We start from the raw sequence: 18,495 nt of genomic DNA, 5'->3' as shown, positions 1-18,495 counted from the left end.
ATTTTCACCTCCATTCTTTTCCTCATTTCAGCTCCATTTTGCCCCATTCCAGCTCCATTTTACCCCCATTTTAGCTCATTTTGCCCCATATTTCAGCTCAATTTTGCCCCATTTTCAGCTCCATTTGCCCCATATTTTCACCTCCATTTTGCCCTGTTTTAGCTCAAATTCAGCCCCATTTCAGCTCCATTTTACCCCCTATTTCCCCTCCATTTTACCCCCCATTTCCCCTCCATTTTACCCCACATTTCCCCTCCATTTCGCCCCATTTCTCCCCATTTTGGAAGCGCTCCAAAACACCCTCAATCCCACCGAAATAGCCCCAAACCAGCACCACGTCCCCCCCCGCCGGTCCCTCAGGGCTCCCTGTTTGCTCTCCGGGCCAGGCCGATGCCCCCCCCGAGCCATTTTTTCCTTAAAAAGCCCATTTTTCAGCGAAAAGGGCAAAAAAAAACCCTATTAAAAATGGCATATTTCAGCCCTGGCACCTCCCATTTACCTCAGGCCTCCCCCAAATATTTCCCCTGGCGGCCTGGGAACGGGGCGCAGAAAGGCCCCTTTGTGCCCACAAAACCCTCCTTTTTTGGGTTATTTTAGTTGAAATTCCCTCCTTGCTTGTCGCTAGTTCATATTTTAATATCAGGGAGGGGGGGTGCAGCGTCCCAATGACCCTATTTTAGGTGAATCCGCCCCAAAAAGCTGCGAACAGGGTGACCCCACGTTTGTCCCAGCTGCAAATCCCCCCCAAAACTGATGTAGATTCACCCCCAAAACCACCCGTTTTGCCCCGTTTTTGCGAGGTTTATCACACACAGCCCTTTGTGCACCAACCCCCCCCCCCCCTCCAGGCTCACCCACCCCCCCATGGAAAGGGGCTTTTTTGGGGGGGAACGCCACATTTTTGTGAGATGATGTCAAATGGTTGGCCCCGGCCTAGGCCCCCCGAGCAGGCCTCTTCCTCCTCCTCCTCCTCCTCCTCGCGAGGTCGGGATGAAAAGGCGACTCTTTGGGAAGGTAGAGCCGCACAAAAGGGCCCCTTTGAGCCTCCTCGGTGGGGGGGGGGGGACGGTTTTGAGGCGGATCATGGTGATTTTGGGTCGGTTTCTTTATTTAGTGGCTGGAGGCGGGGGGGGGGGAAATCACGGCCCTGTGCCCCACACCTGTGGCCTGGCCCTAAAACCAGCCGTTTTTAACGCCAAATCCAACCCAAAGTGCATCAACCCCCACCTAAATATTTGCAACAACCCCCCCCAAAATGTTTGCGGGCACCCCCCCCCCAATATTTTTATAGCGGCACCCCCAAGAATAAGAGTTTAATTGAGCCCCCCCCCCCCCCAGCACAATCCTGAGGTGAAACGTCCCCAGGGAGAAGATTTTGGGGGGGAAAATGGAAAAGTTGGGGTACAAAGAGCCCCCTCAAACCCCTTTGGGGATGGGGGGGGGGGGGGGCTTTTCACACACCCCCCCAAAAAAAAAAATAGTGAAAAAAGTGAAAAAAATGAGGGCACGAAGCTGTGGGGGCTGGGGGGGGGGGGGGGGGGGCAGCTAATGAGACCTGCAATTATCCCTAATTAATGAGAGTTGGAAAGCGGCCGGTGATGTTTGTGGGGCTGGGGGGGGGGAGGTTTTGTCACGGGGGGGGTCGGTGGGGACAGATCAAACCGTGGGGTTTTGGGGCTAAAATGGGCGAGTTTGGGACAGGTGATGCGAAAAAGTGGTAGTTTTGAATTAGGGACATGATGGGCGTGGCCTCGCGCCAAAAATATCCACCCGAAAGCCCAAAAATCCACCCAAAATATCCACCCGAAATCCCAAAAATATCCTCTCCAAAATATCCACCTCGAAATCCCAAAATATCCACCCAAAATATCCACCTAAAATCCCCCCAAATCCACCCAAAATATCCACCTGAAATTCCAAAAATCCACCCAAAATATCCAACCAAAATCCACCTGAAATATCCACCCGAAATTCCAAATTATCCACCCAAAATATCCACCTGAAATCCCCAAAACCCACCCAAAATTCATCCAAAATATCCACACCAAAATCCCAAATTATCCACCCAAAATATCCACCCGAAATCCCAAAAATCCACCCAAAATATCCACCTGAAATCCCAAAATATCCACCCGAAATATCCACACAAATTCCAGATTATCCACCCAAAATATCCACCCAAGGTATCCACCCGAAATCCCCAAAAAAACACCCAAAATATCCACCTGAAATTCCACATTATCCACCCAAAATATCCACTCGAAATATCCACCTGAAATATCCACCCGAAATCCCCAAAATCCACCCAAAATATCCACCCAAAATTCCAAAATATCCACCTGAAATATCCACCCAAAATATCCACCCAAAATATCCACCCAAAATTCCAGATGATCCACCCAAAATATCCACCCGAAATTCCAAAAATCTACCCAAAATATCCTACCAAAACCCACCCGAAATATCCACCTGAAATTCCAGATTATCCACCCAAAATATCCACCCGAAATCCCAAAAATCCACCCAAAATATCCACCTGGAATCCCAAAATATCCACCCGGAATTCCAGATTATCCCCCCCCAGCGCCCCCCAGCGTCCCCCCAGCCCCCCAGAGCCCCCCAGCGCCTCCCCAGCGCCCCCCCAAACTCCCCCCCAACCCCCCTCCCAGCTCCTCCCCAGCGCCCCCCTAGACCCCTCAACTTCCCCCCAACCCCCCTCAACCCCCCCAGCTCCTCCCCAGCACCCCCAGCGCCCCCCCCAGCGCCCCCCCAACTCCCCCTCAAGCCCCCTCAACCCCCCCACAGCTCCTCCCCAGAGCCCCCTCAGAGCCCCCCCAGCTCCCCCCCAAACCCCTCCAGCACCTCCACCCCAGCTCCTCCCCAGCGCCCCCACAACGCCCCCCCCAGGGCCCCCCAGAGCCCCCCCAGAGCCCCCCAACCCTCCCCAGCACCTCCCCCCCAGTTCCTCCCCAGCACCCCCAGTGCCCCCCCCCAGCGCCCCCTAACTCCCCCCCAACCCCCCTAAACCCCCCCCAGCTCCTCCCCAGAGCCCCCCCAACCCCCCCCAGCACCTCCTCCCCAGCACCCCCCAGAGACCCCCCCAGCTCCCCCCCAACCTCCCCCAGCACCTCCCCACCAGCTCCTCCCCAGCGCCCCCCCCCAGAGCCCCCCCAGCACCTCCCCCCAGCTCCTCCCCAGCGCCCCCCCCCCCGCGCCCCCCCCCGCGCCCCCCCCGCTCCTGACAAAGCGGCTCCTGTGTCCCCGGCCGCAATTTCCAACAAAACCCACCAAAAACAAACAAATCCCAAAAACCCTAAAAAAACGCAGCAACCCGGCCCTAAAAGCCGCTTTTTTTCCCCTATTTCTCCTCTCCCAGCTCGAGGGTCCCGCGGTTTGAACGGAGACCGGGCTGGCTGGCCGGGGGGGGGGGCCGGGGGGGGGGTTAATTAATTTCTATTAATTGCATTAATGTGGGGAAGCGGAAGGCGCAGCAGCGGGGGCGCCGGGTAATGAGGGATTAGCGGGAGCGGGGGGGTCGTTAAGGGGAATCAGCGTCAGGAGTGATGTGGAGTGTGCGCCCCCCCCGCGTGGTTTGGGGACACGGTGGGGGGGGGGGGGACACACGGTGACATCGAGAAGGACCAGCCCCCCCCTCCTCGTTCTGTGGGGTTGGGGGGTGAGAGGGGAAACTGAGGCACAACGGGGTGTTCTGGGCCTGATCCTGCTGGGGTTTGGGGGTCCTGGGGTTGGGGGGTCCTGAGGTTTGGGGGTCCTGGGGTTGGGGGGGGGGAGGTCCCCAGGTCCCTCCCCCCCCCCGAAATGAACCCCAAGATGTGGGGACAAGGGGACGTTGGGATTGACCCCCCAGTGGGTCCTTGAATGGCAAGAATTGAACCCAAAGGAGAGTTTGGGGGTGTCTGAGCCCAGTTTTGGGGTGATTAACCCGTTTTGGGTGACTAATGGCAGCTTTGGGGTGTCTGAGCCCAGTTTGGGGGTGTCTGAGCCCAGTTTTGGGGTCATTAACCCCAGTTTGGGGTGACTAATCCCAGCTTTGGGGTGTCCAAGCCCAGTGGTGGGGTGTCTGAGCCCAGTTTTGGGGTGATTAACCCCAGTTTCTGGGGTGTCTGATCTCACTTTTTGGGGTGATTGACCCGTTTTTGGGGTGTCTGGTGCCAGCTTTGGGGTGTCTGATCCCAGTGTCCCCTCGTGGGGTTTGGGGGGTACACAGTTCGTTCAGTGGGGTTTGGGATGAGGTTGGGGCCGCGGTGACATGGAGCTGCTCGGTGTCCCCAACTGTCCCCTCGTGGTGTCACAAGTGGGTCCTGCTCTTTGCTCGAGGGGTTTGGGGGGTCCCAGGGACCCCAAATTGGGGCAGGTCGGGGGTTGTTTGGATGTTTCGGGTACACGAGCCCGTTTCACCTGTTACCCGGATCCATAGAAGCTCGTCCGCCCACAAAGGCCGGGATTAGGCTGGGATTAGGCTGGGATTAGGCCGGGTTTAGGACCAGACAGATAGCGAAGGGTCCCTGGGATGGAAAGGTCACTGGACCCCTCACCTGCCGCAGAAAATAACCCAAATCTGCTTGTTTTTCAGCAAAAATCCGCCGGCAGCGCTCAGAGCACGTCGGCCCCGCTCCCGTCCCGCGGAACCCCCGAACCCCGCGGGATTTTGCCAAAAACCCCGTTCCTCGGTGTAAAACGGCTGCGAATTGCGCTGGCGAATTGCGCTGGACGGGCCCCGAGCTGCGAAAGCTCGTTAGCGGCGGGGGTTAATTGGCGCTGCGGAGGCGCTGAATGGGGCATTGAGGCCGTGTTTGCAGAAGCCACGTGTGCGTCGAGGAACACGGAGCCGGGCGAGCAGAGTCAATATGACCCCAGAATCCCCGGCCCGGAGTGCGGCGCTGTGATTTATCCTATTAATAAGGGGTAAGCGCTCGGGGCGTTTCCGCAGCCGCGGGGGGGGGCGGGAGCCTCGGGCTCCCGGGGCACAAGTCGCCTTTGACGGGACCGTTTCCCCCTGGGGGGGGAGCCAAGGAAAACGATGTTGGTCGAGTTTTGGCCGAAAGCGGCTCCTTTCAGCCCAGAATCGCGGCACCGCGGGGCCCTAGAGCCGCCGGATCCCCCGCGTCAAACCAAAGGCGCCAGCACCCCAAAACTCCATCTCTGGCGCCTTCCTGCGCCAAATTGGGCTGAAACGCCGCGATTTGTAGCGCCTGATTGTGATTGATTTTAATTAATTTTGCAGAAATCGCCTTCCCGCTCGTTAACGGACGCTCGATTAGCGCGCAAAGCACCGGCGTTCTTCTCATTCGGACCTTTATTTGCAGTATAAGATAGAAAAAGGTAATAAATGAACTCGGTATAAAACACACGGAGGGGAAGGGGACAAACCAGCCAACCAGGGACACGAACCGGGGTGAAAAGGGGGGAATTCGGTACAAAACTACAGGTAGAGAAAAGTGTATAAAATATCCCTCCCAAGTACAAAAGCGGACGTTGTTTCGGTCGGGGGTTTGATTTACAAAGGGGAAAGAGGCTCCGTCCGCGCTCGCCGCTTCCTCGGGAATAAATTAAACCGGCTGAAGCGCCAGCGGCGAAACGTCCAAAAGCAGCAGAACGTCCTCAAAATAAAACACCCCATTGTTTTTGGGGGGGTTGAAGCGCTTCTGAATGTTCCCTCGGTTCGTCCCGGTGGCGGCGCCCGAAGCCGCGGCCGCGCGTGGGGCCGGACCCGCGGCAACGGGTGCGCGAGTATTGGGGGGGGAGGCAAAAAACACCCCAAATGGGTGAAAACCCCCGACGCACACGCGGAATTTGTTCATTCTGGACAAAAAAAGGCTCGGAAATATGTACAAAAGCGCTTGAGCGGGTTCGACTCGGGGGTTTGTACCTGAAATTGGTGGATGTGGGGGGAAAGGAGGCTCGAAAAGTGGCGTTTTAACAAGAAAAGGGACTCGCGGGAGCCCGCGGCTCCGGCCCGAAAACGGGGGGAAAACGCTGGTTTTGGGGACAACGAGAAGGAAACGAAGGTTCTCCCCGCAAATGGGGCCTCGAGCCGCGCGGTTCGGAGCGTTAAGTGCTGAACCCCAAAGATGATCCGCCCCAAAACCGCCCGCAAGCAGAACAAGGAAAGTCCGATGGGAAGTTCCGCCCCCGCGAGTCTCAGCACCTCGAGTTGTACAAAAAACCCCCCCAAAAGCAAAGGGCGCGTGTGCTCATGGCGGCGCCGCGTTGGTCCGGCGTTCGGACAGAACCGCGGGGGCCCGGTCGCGGTGTCGCCGCCGAGGCCCCGGGCGGCCCCGCGGGACGAATTTGGGCACTTTTGAGGCAAAAGGCGTCGTCGGGGAAGCGGCGGCATCAGAGCAGCTTGCGGTGCAGGATCTCCCAGGCCATGCGCTTGCGGAAATACGGCATGTGTTGCTGCGGGGGGAGAGACGAGTTACAACGCGGGCAACGGGAACCGCGCCGCCGGCCCCCCCGCGGCCGTTTTACCCCTTCCCGGGGGAAATATACGTCCCAATTATTGAAAACGCACCAGCAGGTGATGCCGCGGTAATAACGCGGCTCTGCTGATGTTCTCTAATAATGAGGAGTAACAATCGGCAGAGGGACAATGTTAAATAACACCGAACCCCTCTGGGATGCGGGTGCGACGTCCCGGTTTTGTCGCCACGGTGAGCGGTGCCGGTGGATTTGGGTCCCACACAACAATGCGGCTTTGGAGGAGTTTTGCGCGGTGTGAAAATGGGGCCGGGGGCACCTTAAACCCCCCGAAAACAAGAAGAATTTGGAAGAAGCGGAACGTGGCCCAAACCTGGGTGAAGTTGATGGGCTTGTCTTTGGTGATGCAGTCGGCGTATTTGCAGGCGAACATCCCGCAGTCGCTGCCGTTCATCTGCTGCGGGATCTCCTGCCGGGGACACGGGGCAAACGTCACAACCGGGACGGGGGGGGACCCAAATCGGCACCGTTCTGTGTGTAAACCCCCCCCGGGTCATCGGTCCAACCGTTCACCCAACGCTGGCACCAAAACGCCCCCAGACCCTCGTCTGTCACCCCCCAGGGACGGCGACCCCAGCACTGCCCTGGGCAGCTTGTTCAATGCCCTTTGGGGCAGAAATCACCCCAAATTTCCCCCCTCAGCCCCCCCGGGCGCAACTTGAGGCCGTTTCCTCCCGTTCTATCCATTTATCCCATCACTGACGTCCCTCTGGGCTCCTCTTCTCCAGCGCCGGCTCTCTCAGCCTTTCCCGATGCTCCAGACCCCTCAGCATCTTTGTGTCCCTCCCCAGTAACTCCCCGTCCCGCTCAAACTGGGGAGCCCAGAACTGGTCCCAGTATGAAGAGCAGCAGCGACGGGGACGGCACAGGGATGGGGACGGGGATGAGGACGGCACGGGGACGGGGACGGCACAGGGACGTCCCCGCTCCCCAAAGTCTCCCCATATCCACGTGGGGTGGTGGTTGGGGATTTGGCACCGAGAACCCAGATCTGTTCACCCCGTGAACGCGTCCGTGGGGCCAAGAATGAACCGAAGAGCAGGAGAAACGGTTCCCCAGACCCACCTGGCTCTTCTTGCTCAGCAGCGACCACCCGTTGGTGTCCAGCTCCTTCCTCCTCTTGTCCAGACTCTCCTGCTTCAGGTATTGCCTGGAGGAGAGAACAGATCTCAGCACGGGGCCGGGAAAGCGGCCAAGATGTCACCAAGATGTCACCCAAAGCGTCCTCCGCCGTGTCTGCACCATCAACGTTTCCGTCCCCGCGTCGGGCACTTTTCAAATGGCCCCACGGACCCGGGCAGGAAACAACAGCCCAGCTCAGAGCTCACCCAAAATGAGTCAAACCCACAAACAGACCAGCGAGAACGAACCCGATCCACGAGAACGAACCCGATCCACGAGAATGAACCCGATCCATCGGGGAACGGAGCCGAGGGGACACCGAGGGTCTTAATGAGCGCCTAATTAGGAGCAAATATGTCGCAACCTTACCAGCAGCTTGGGGACAATCGCCCTGTGCGTGAAGTGGAAAGAGCTCGGGATGGTGGAGAGAGGAGCCGAGGTGATGGACCCAAAACCTTCTCAATGACCCCAAAACCTTCTCAATGACCCCAAAACCTTCTCAATGACCCCAAATTGGCTCCTCCGTGCTGGCTGCAGGTACCGCTCAGGACATTGAGCTTTGCCAACGCGTCTCGCCCGGGAAGATGGACAGAAAGCGGCACCCACGTGTTCAAACGGCCCCAGGAGCCTCCTCGGCGTCGGGGTCACCATAAGAAGGTTTGGAGATGAAAGGCGGGGGACCAGGCGGAGATTTGGCCCCGGCGCGGGGACACGTGTCACCACGGGGAACCGACGGTGGCGGATCCGCTCAGAAACACCAAACACGGGGGGAAAAGGGGGTCAAGACGAGTCCAGAAGACGGAGCGCAGACCTGGCTGCCCCGGGGAACTCATGTCCATCGTAACTTTAAACTACGCAAAGGAAACGAGTAGAACCGAGAACCCACGGCGGCGGCACCACCGGCAAGCCCTGAACGCGGATCCGGCGCCGCCAGAGCCAAAAATCACCGGTAACAGGTTCTGGCGGGTGTCGGAGTCTCCGGTCGGGAATTCTCCCTCCTGGCAGCTCCCTGGGCCCGGGCAGGTCCGGACGAGCGTTCTCTCCCAGGTTCATTAGCTGCCTGTCGCTAATTGCTCCGGGGAACCCGCGTCTCCGCTCGGCCGCGGTTTGGACACGACGGGGCCAGCGGGGGGTGAATCTGACACTGAACCCTTTTCAGTGCCCGTGGGACGACTCCGTGTCCCGTCTGCAAATCGACACCCGGCGGGGGAGGAGAAACGGGGCAGCGGAGCCTCCGCACCGCGAAGACGGCAATTAATTAAACCGCATCATTTCAACCGCAATAAAGAAATAATCCTGGCGAGCGCAGCTTCTGCAGCAGCCGCGTGAGTTCTCGGGGGTAAAAGAGAACGGGGAGCGAAGGTCTGAGGGTGAAGATACAAAACACGAGGAACCGGGACGAGAAACGTCCCCGTGTGGGCACCAAGAGGATCCGACGGGTGGGATTAAACAGAGCGCAGGAGCCTGGGAGCACATACGTTGCCTCCGGATCCCGAGGGGGCAGCGCCGGATTGATGAGCTTTGGCAGCACCGGATTGATGAGCTTTGGCAGCGCCTCCAGGGCCACGAGCTCGATGGGAATTTTCGGCGTGGTTGCACCGCGGAGCCGGCCCCGCAGCCGCGGGCGCTCCGGCTCCGTTCCCACCGCCCGGCGACCCCAGCGCCCTCCACACCGACGCCTCGCACCGAAAAACGACCCTTTCCGAGCCCAGACGCCGCGTTCCCCAAGGGGAAAACCCATATAAATCCACGGCGGGTCTGGCGGGAGGGGAAATAAAGACACCGCGCCGCCAAAACCCGCGGGCTCTGCTCGTTCCCGGCCCGTCCAGCGCCCTCCTGCCTGATCCAGCGCCTGCCCCGCGCCTCAGTTTCCCTCTCGGTATCGCACTCACCGCCTTTAGGAAGCTCTAAAGATTGAAAGCATGAAAGGGTCACTAACCATGAATAGGACCTTCCGTCCCTTCTTCCCGGTGTGATCCTCCCACTGCATTCAACCAAAAAAGCCTCCTAAAAGGAAACAGAGGGAAAACAATTACGTCCGGGGCGGCAACCACCTCAGATCGCGGCTCTACCGCTTCACCCTGCGCGGCCAAAACACCTCGTGTGTCCTCAAACGTTCGCCGGCACCAGTTTGGGGACGTTTCCTCAGCCTGGGTCCCTAAATGAGCCCCGGGTGCCCCTCACGCTTCCCACGTGTTTCGTTTCACCAAATTTGGGCCTTTTTCCTCGGAATCCAAGAAATTTGGGCTGAAAGGAACACGAGCCAAGAGACGCGCCCTAAGGATTTTACACGTCCCTTCCTTTAAATCAACACGGCGGGAAACGGCTCGTGTCTGAGTTATTAAAACACGGCGGGTGCGACGCGACTCAACCACGAAAGGGAAGACGCCAAACCGACTGGGCACGGCGTCTGTCTGTCCTTATCACCATCAGCATCCCGACGAGCGACGGACTCAACCCCGCGCCCGACACTCGGGGATCGTGTTCCCCGGGTCGGCGTCACCGCGACGAGAAGAACCGCGTAAATCACAGCGGCGATCCGATCCCCGGCGGCCCTCGCGGGCACGGACGCGACCGGAGGCCTCGGGGCTGGTTCTGGGTTGTTCTCTCACACCTGCTCGTTGTTGTCGCTCCGCGGCAGCTCCAAAAGCCGGGAGAGCCGTCGTGGGTTTGCCACCTGCTCTCCGAAATCCCAAATCCCCGCGGTTTGAAGGATTCTCGCCCGGTTTGGCGCTCGACTCGGTGCAAAGAGCCCCCCAAAGCTCCATCGCGCTCTCCGCAACCCCCAAAACTCTTTGTGCCAGGAGGGAGTGGGAGGCACCATTCCATCAGAAGGGTCCAAAAAAAGCTGGTTTCCTCCTAAAAACGATGCCCAGAAGAGTCTGAGATGGGTAAAACCCCATGAACTTAACAGGACAGGTCTGAGAACACCCGACGTCCTCAACGGGACGCGGAGCCGGGAGCAGCGGGTGACGGATCCTGGGGGGCGGCGAGGACGAGACACCACAGAAACCGCAAAGAAGCCAAAAAAGCAGGAGTTTCCTTTAAATCCCCCACAAAAGGGACCGTCCCCACGGGGACCGCGCCCCGATCTGTGCGTGCCCCGAGCCACAGAGCGTTACTCACAGCAGAATCCTGCAGGCCTCGCTGTTGATCCCGCCCATGGAGTCGTAGTACGTGATGCTCTTTTTCCTGAAGTCTACGACCTGCAATGAGAGTTCGGCCTATCAGGCGGCGCCGGGACGGCGATCGGGCCATTTCACAGCGGAGAAGATTTGGGGGACTCGGAAAACCCTCCTCAAAACTCCCCCCTTTCCGCTGCGCCGTTTGACCACCAAATCTCCACGTTATTCATCGAACCGAATCTCTAAACGGGGTAAAACACGCAAGCGCCGCGACCCCAATTGTTTCAGCCGCTCTTGCTCCACCTGACATGTAGAATTAAGGACACGAGTCCCCTGGGTGTGTTTTATTTGGGGCCGGTGTCCCATTTCCCCAGCGCCGAAGAAGCGCACGGTGCCAGCGCCAAGGGACGGGAACAAAGGATCAACCGGCGCCAGAGGCACCAAACCGCCCTATCTGCCCTCAAAATCTGCCCCGAGGCGACGTCTCCGGGGTTGAGCTCGTGGGACCGTGGAAATCAGGTTGTTGTGCGGAGCCAGAGCCAACGTGACCAGCGTGGCCCCCTCGGTCCTTTAAAACCCCCCCAAAAGGCTCTTTTTAGTCGCTCTACGCTTCAGTTTTAGCCACAAACGTCAATTTTGGGCTGAACTTGAGATTGTAGCCTAAAGCTTGATAGGAATCGCGGTGGAGCGGCCCCGGCGCCGTCCGAACACTCACCGCCAGGCACCAGTGCACGCCCAGGTGAATGGGCACCAGCAGCAGGTCCACCGAGAAAATATCCACCTTCTTGGTCCAGCGTTTCACCGCCTGGTACCCGGCCGTCTTCAGTTTGGTGAAGAAGAAGGTGTTGAAGGCGTGAACCGCCGGCAAACCCTTCTCTTTGCTGCGCTCCATCAGCAGGTTCATGTAGAAATTAATTATCTGCGGGGGAAAAAAGCATCAGGGAGCGTGAGAGGGTTGATGCTTCTGCGTAAGGTGCTTTGCCTGTGTAAAATTAGCTTAAAAAGTGTTTAATTAGATAAAAGCCCTGCCCTGGGTGGGGTTTACAGCAGCTTGAAAGCTTGAAGAATCCAGAGGGGTCTAGAGCAGCTCCTCACCTCGTCGTTGAGCCAGTTGAGGTTGTTGAGGGTCTGAATGTCCTTCCGAGTGATCGTCAGGCGAAAAGCTTCGCTCAGCACCTCGTCCTGGTTCCCGCCGCGGAACACGCTCTTTATCTCCTTCTCCATTTCCTGCAGGAAGGACGCAGCGTTAGAGCCGGGTTTAAACCCAGGTTTATCCTCAGATATAAACTCGCTACAAAACACGCAGCAAAAAGGAGCCGGGATCCATTTCTACGCTGGAAATCACATTAAAATTTAGCGTCTTTGCGTCCACAGCGACCCACGTGAATTCACCTCGGTGATTTCGGGGAATTCCTCTTCACTGTCAGCAGATTTCGCGTCTTCTTTCTCCTCCGGGACGACGGTGACGGGGATTTCCTTCTCCAGGGGCACGCGGAGGTTTAAATCCACCAGATCCTGCACCGAGTGCTCCTGTTCCTGCAGCCGCTGGAGGAGAAAACACCTTTCCGTGAGGTGCTGGCCAACGGCGTCACCTCTCTGGGGACAATCACTCCACAAAGGGACATGGATGGGGACGCTCATCCCCTCTGGGACGTCAACGAGAGCCCCACTAAGGGATGGGGACGCTCATCCTGTCTGGGACGTCAACCAGAGCCCCGCTAAGGGACGGGGACGCTCATCCTGTCTGGGACGTCAACCAGAGCCCCGCTAAGGGATGGGGACGCTCATCCTGTCTGGGACGTCAACCAGAGCCCCGCTAAGGGACGGGGACACTCATCCCATCTGGGACGTCAACCAGAGCCCCGCCAAGGGACGGGGACGCTCATCCCGTCTGGGATATCAATGAGAGCCCCGCCAAGGGACAGGGACACTCATCCTGCCTGGGACGTCAACCAGAGACGTGCCAAGGGATGGGGACGCTCATCCCGTCTGGGATATCAATGAGAGCCCCGCCAAAGGACGGGGACGCTCATCCTGTCTGGGACGCCAACAAGAGTCCCACCAAGGGACGGGAACGCTCATCCCGTCTGGGACGTCAACGAGAGCCCCGCCAAGGGACAGGGATGCTCATCCCATCTGGGATATCAATGAGAACCCCGCCAAGGGATGGGGACACTCATCCCGTCCGGAATGCCAACCAGAGCCCCACCAAGGGACTGCGAAACAATGAAGACACCAGACCCTCAAAAGAGCTAATTTTTGCCATCTTTCTGTTCCAAATTCACCCAGGGTCGGGTGTTTTGCCCCACGGACACGTTACCTGGCTCTGCAGCTGCAAGGCCAGCGCCTTCTGCTCCTCGATCTGCCGCCACCTCTCGCGGGCGCGCGAGTCGTAGACGCTGGTCCTGAAAAAGCCGAGTTGACGTGACCAAAACGTTTGTTTCCACACAGAAAAAAACAGCAACAAACCCCTGTGTACTTACAGTTCTTTGATCCACAGCTCTGCCTGGAAGAACGGGAGGCTGGGAAAGGGGAGAAAGGACAAGTGGGAGCGTTACAAGTGGAAGTAATTGCCTAAAAAGGGATTTTTAGGTGTTATTTGAGGATTTTCTTGTTGCTAGAGCGGCGGTAAGAACTACGGCCGGATCCGACGGTGTTTCAACAAAGAGTTTCTCTTCTTTTCATGCAATTTAAAATGCTCATGTCACCCCCGGTGCCGTTTTCCAGTCTCTCACCTTGGTGCCGGCGTTCTGGAATCCTTGACCTTGAGCAAAATGACAGAATCCGACCCTAAAAAGAGGAAAGAATTACAGAACGTTGTCACCGTCACAATTACAAACGGTTTCTGCGGGTGCCCAAATACAGAGCGCGGAGAGCAAAAGCGGCTTTGCCGTGTGGATTTCATTAAACCGGAGGTTTTCGGGTCTGCTTTTGGGCCGGTTTTATTTGTGGGGGGTGTTTTACCTTCGGACTGCGCGCTGGGCGCCGGGAGGTTCTCTTGGTGCTGCTGCGCCGCGGAGCTGCCGGACTGGAAAATACCGGAGGGGTAAGTGGGTGCGGAGAAGAGCGCGGGTTTGTGTGCCGGTGGCTCCGGCGCCCCGAGGACACCGGTGGCTGACGCGCTGGGAGCCTCAAACAGCTTCAAGTCCGTGCCTGGAGTTTCCTTCACCACCGTTTTGCTGGAATTTGAGCAGCGGGATCTAGAAATGACAGGAAATTCAGCCCCCGGTGGACTCGTGCGGCGGCGCCGGCACGGAAAGTGTTCTCCGTACTCACAGGTGGAAGGGGAAGAGCGAGGAGGGTTTGGACGTGGAGAATTGTTTCCCAGTGACCATCTGGAGCAGCTGCCGGTAGATCTCGCGCTCTTCCTCCCGAACAGTCTGCGGGGAAACAACCAGAAACCTCTAAATCAACACGATTTCAACCAAAAACACTGCGATGGTGAGAAGATACACGGGGAAACAGAGATTTTGGTGGCGGAAGGATGTCTTGGGGGCTTAAAGAGTTCAAGCCTCCTTAAGCTGAGGTTAAGTGTGAGTGGGGGCAGAGCCACACGGTTTCACCTCCTCGGCCGTGCTGATGAAGCGCCGGGGGGTTTTCTTGGGGCTGCGGCGGCTCCACGACGGGCTGGGCGCCGGTTTGATGGGAAACGCCGACGCGTGGCAGTGGTGGTTCGACTTCCCCACGAAGCTGTTGGACGTCCCGCTGCCAAGGGAAAGAAACACGTCACTTCCATTCGATCCCGCGCTCGTTTTAGCCCGTAACCCCATTCCGCTCCATCCCCAAGCGCTGGCCTTGCAGCTGCAGAGCCAGGTAACGCGTCCGCAGGGCAAAACACCCGACCCCGGGCGAATTTGGAACAGAAAGATGGCAAAAATCAGCTCTTTTGAGGGTCTGGTGTCTTCATTGTTTCCCAGTCCCTTGGTGGGGCTCTGGTTGACGTCCCAGACAGGACACAGAGCACAGAGCGCCCCGCTCGGAGCAGAACCTGCGTTTGATTTGCGTTTTAAGAGCTGTTTAAAGGTAAAGGCGGCACCGCTGAGGCCGAGGAGCCCCAAAACCGCGCGGAATGGCCCCAAACGCCATCCCTCGGCTTCTCTTGAACGCCGAGAGCGGCCGCCATCCCTTGCCTCGCTGCTCCCCACGCGGCAGCGGGAACAACCACCCGCGGGGCGCTTTGGCGTTTCTCCTGTTGAAATGAACCTTCAAACCAACGTTTTCGGGAGGAATTAAGACTCGAGCGGGTCTGGAAGGGGCTGGAGCAACCGGAGGTCACGGCGGGTGCCGAAATTCTCCCGCACGTTTCTATTACTAAACGATGATGTCTGATTTCTCGCTAATTTCCCAGTGGCATAACGAGCTTCCGCTCTCCTCCCAGCGTGATCCCTTGCGCCCCCGCACCCTCCCCGAACCATCGCTCGCGCCTTTGAGGCGGCTCCTTTGCCAAAAAGAGGTTTATAAACCCCAAAAGGCACCTCAGCCCCAATTGACCTCGACCCACGCGACCGGTTCCCCCCCTAAATTCGCTCCCGGGGGCTCGTGGGGTAAAACAAGGTGGGGAGGGGGCCGGACGCACCCGGAGGTTTTGCGGCCATCGAGGTAGGAGCTTCGGCTCAGCCGCGGCTTCTGCGGGACGGTGCCCGGCGGGGGCGCCAGCCCCCTCCAGTGCCCGTTGGTGCCGCAGCCGGCGCCGCGCGGCTCCCGGTAGCTCTCGGGACCGGAGATTTCTGGGGGGAAAACACACAAAACAATCAATAAAGAGCCACGTTTCCCGCCCGCCACCAATTCGGGGAGGAAACAGCCACAAAAGCGCCGTTGTGGGGCGGAGAGCGCGGCGTTACCGGGGCCGTAGTTGAGGGCGCAGGAGGCGTTCCCGGCGGGGCACGCGAAGGCGCCGCTCTTGAGGGGCAGGAGCTGCGGGAAATGTCACAGTTATTTGTTAGAAAGCAGCAGAATTCCGTCAAAAAGCCCACGGGGGATAAAACCACAGGGGGGACGCGACGCCGCTGCGCCCGAGCCCCGCGGCGGGAACTGGTGGTTACTGGGCAGACTGGGGTGACAACGTGGAGTCACTGAGCAGACTGGGGTGACAATGGGGAGTCACTGGGCAGACTGGGGTGACGACACAGAGTTACTGGGCAGACTGGGGTGACAATGGCAAGTCACTGGGCAGACTGGGGTGACAATGGGGAGTCACTGAGCAGACTGGAGTGACAATGGGGAGTTACTGGGCAGACTGGGGTGAGGACACAGTCACTGGGCAGACTGGGGTGAGGACACAGAGTCACTGGGCAGACTGGGGTGACAACGGGGAGTCACTGAGCAGACTGGGGTGAGGACACGGAGTCACTGGGCAGACTGGAGTGACAATGTGGAGTCACTGGGCAGACTGGGGTGACAACGGGGAGTCACTGGGCAGACTGGGGTGAGGACACGGAGTCACTGGGCAGACTGGGGTGACAACGGGGAGTCACTGGGCAGACTGGGGTGAGGACACGGAGTCACTGGGCAGACTGGAGTGACAATGTGGAGTCACTGGGCAGACTGGGGTGACAATGGGGAGTCACTGGGCAGACTGGGGTGACAATGGGGAGTCACTGGGCAGACTGGGGTGAGGACACAGAGTCACTGGGCAGACTGGGGTGAGGACACAGTTACTGGGCAGACTGGGGTGACAATGGGGAGTCACTGGGCAGACTGGGGTGACAATGGGGAGTCACTGGGCAGACTGGGGTGAGGACACAGAGTCACTGGGCAGACTGGGGTGAGGACACAGAGTCACTGGGCAGACTGGGGTGACAATGTGGGGTCAGGGACACGCGGGGGCGGGGACACGCGGGGGCGGGCGCAGCGTCTCCCCCCCCCCCGTCCCCTCCCAACCCGGGCAGAGAAGCCCCAGCTCCGGTTTCCCCTCGTTACACGTTAAACGTTCCACGTTCCAATTGCAGCGGCTGCTCGGGGCGCACCCTCCGCCCCCCCCCCGGTGCCCCCTCCGCCCCCCCCAAACTGCCCCGCGCGCCGCCTCGGGCGCCGCTCCGTTCGGTCCCGCCCCGCACGTGTCTGTTTGCCCCAAATCACCCGAATCTCACCGAACCCGTTCGGCGGGAACCGACCCGCGGCCCCAACCTCCTCCGAGCGCCTTCACCCGCCAGTTCGTGCCCCCCCCGGGCCGGGAAGCGGCGGAGCGCCCGGACCCCCCGGCACAACCCCCGTCCCGCTCTCACCTCGCGCTCCGCCGGGCCCCGCGGCTCCCGCAGCCCGGCCCGCGGAAAGGCCGCGAAGGCGGCGCCCCGGGGCTCCATCCTCATGGGCTCCGCGGCGGCTCCGGCGGGAGAAGCGGCGCCGGGAGCCCCGGAGCGGCGGGGACGCGCCGGTTGTGCTGCGGGGACGGGCGGCGGTGGGGAGGCCGCGGGAGGGCGCTGCGCCCCGTGTCCCCCGTGTCCCCCGTGTCCGTGTCCCCGGGCCGGGATCGGGCCCACCCGCGGCTCCGCTCCGGCCCCACCGGAAGCGGAAGCGTCCCGAGGCCGCGCGCGCCTTTTCCCGGGCCCCGGTGAACGGCTGCCGGCAACGAGGCGGACGGAAGCGGAAGTAGCGGGAACGGGCGGGCGGGGCGCGGCGCGGCGCCGCCGGAAGTAGCGCCTCGGACAGAAAGGCGCATGCGCGGCGGGAGCCCGGCGGGGCGGTGGGGGGATGGCGCCCCCTGGCGGCGCGGCGGCCGCGCGGGTGCGCTCGGACCGCGGGGCCGCGACACCCGCGGGGGACACGGGGTGGGGCGGGCTGCCCTGGGGGGTGTCCCTGGGGGGTGTCCCTGAGGGGTGTCCCTGGGGGGTGTCCCTGGGGGGTGTCCCCTACGGGGTGTCCCTGAGGGGTGTCCCTGGGGGGTGTCCCCTGGGGGGTGTCCCTGCGGGGTGTCCCTGGGAGGTGTCCCTGGGGGGTGTCCCCTGCGGGGTGGCCCTGGGGGGTGGCCCTGGGGGGTGTCCCCTGCGGGGTGTCCCTGCGGGGTGTCCCTGGGAGGTGTCCCTGGGGGGTGTCCCCTACGGGGTGGCCCTGGGGGGTGGCCCTGGGGCGGCTGAGCTGACACAGATCCTGGTGCCGCCATCGACCCCATCTCAGCCAATGGATCCCCTTAGAACTGATCCCATCAGAGCCAATTGATCCCATTACAGCTGATTGATCCCCTTAGAACTGATCCCGTTAGAACTGATCCCGTTACAGCTGATCGATCCCATTAGAGCCAATTGATCCCGTTAGAACTGATCCCGTCACAGCTGATCCCGTCACAGCTGATTGATTCCATTACAGCTGATCCCATTACACCCGATCAATCCCATTAGAGCCAATTGATCCCATTAGAACTGATCCCATCACAGCTGATTGATCCCATTACAGCTGATCCCGTTACATCTGATTGATTCCATTAGAACTGATCCCATTACAGCTGATCGATCCCATTAGTCAATTGATCCCACTAGAACTGATCCCATTACAGCTGATCCTGTTACAGCTTATTGATCCCATTAGAACTGATCCCATTAGAGCCAACTGATCCCATTAGAACTGATCCCATTACACCTGATCGCATTAGAGCCAATTGATCCCATTAGAACTGATCCCATCACAGCCGATTGATCCCATTAGAACTGATCCCATTACAGCTGATCCCATTAGAGCCAATTGATCCCATTAGAACTGATCCCATTACACCTGATCCCATTACAGCTTATTGATCCCATTAGAATTGATCCCA

The 18,495-nt window shown here is 59.4% G+C and overlaps 1 protein-coding gene across 2 annotated transcripts; it reads right to left on the bottom strand.

Moving 5' to 3' along the window:
- Window positions 1–5,316: 5,316 nt before the first annotated feature.
- SENP1 (SUMO specific peptidase 1) lies at window positions 5,317–17,301 on the bottom strand. 2 transcript variants are annotated; one of them, XM_080360527.1, is made up of 16 exons: window positions 16,973–17,301; window positions 15,590–15,662; window positions 15,325–15,475; window positions 14,312–14,453; window positions 14,025–14,128; window positions 13,713–13,948; window positions 13,484–13,538; window positions 13,232–13,270; window positions 13,069–13,153; window positions 12,141–12,293; window positions 11,844–11,975; window positions 11,464–11,667; window positions 10,750–10,829; window positions 7,567–7,651; window positions 6,815–6,910; window positions 5,317–6,420 (listed from the first exon to the last, which is right to left on the bottom strand). In XM_080360527.1, the coding sequence occupies exons 1-16, from the start codon at window positions 17,054–17,056 to the stop codon at window positions 6,358–6,360; spliced, it is 1,782 nt and encodes a 593-aa protein (XP_080216653.1). In that variant the 5' UTR covers window positions 17,057–17,301; the 3' UTR covers window positions 5,317–6,357. The 2 variants fall into 2 exon arrangements, 1 of the variants encoding a protein (XP_080216653.1); XR_013923402.1 differs by lacking the exon at window positions 5,317–6,420 and adding an exon at window positions 9,563–9,630 and having other exon boundaries at window positions 6,849–6,910.
- Between the last annotated feature and the right edge of the window lie 1,194 nt (window positions 17,302–18,495).

The sequence above is a fragment of the Nesoenas mayeri genome (assembly GCF_963082525.1).
Source record: "Nesoenas mayeri genome assembly, chromosome: 28".
Classification (NCBI taxonomy): domain Eukaryota; kingdom Metazoa; phylum Chordata; class Aves; order Columbiformes; family Columbidae; genus Nesoenas; species Nesoenas mayeri.
The sequence above is the reverse complement of the archived record's forward strand: the minus strand, read 5'-3'. Positions and strand labels throughout refer to the sequence as shown.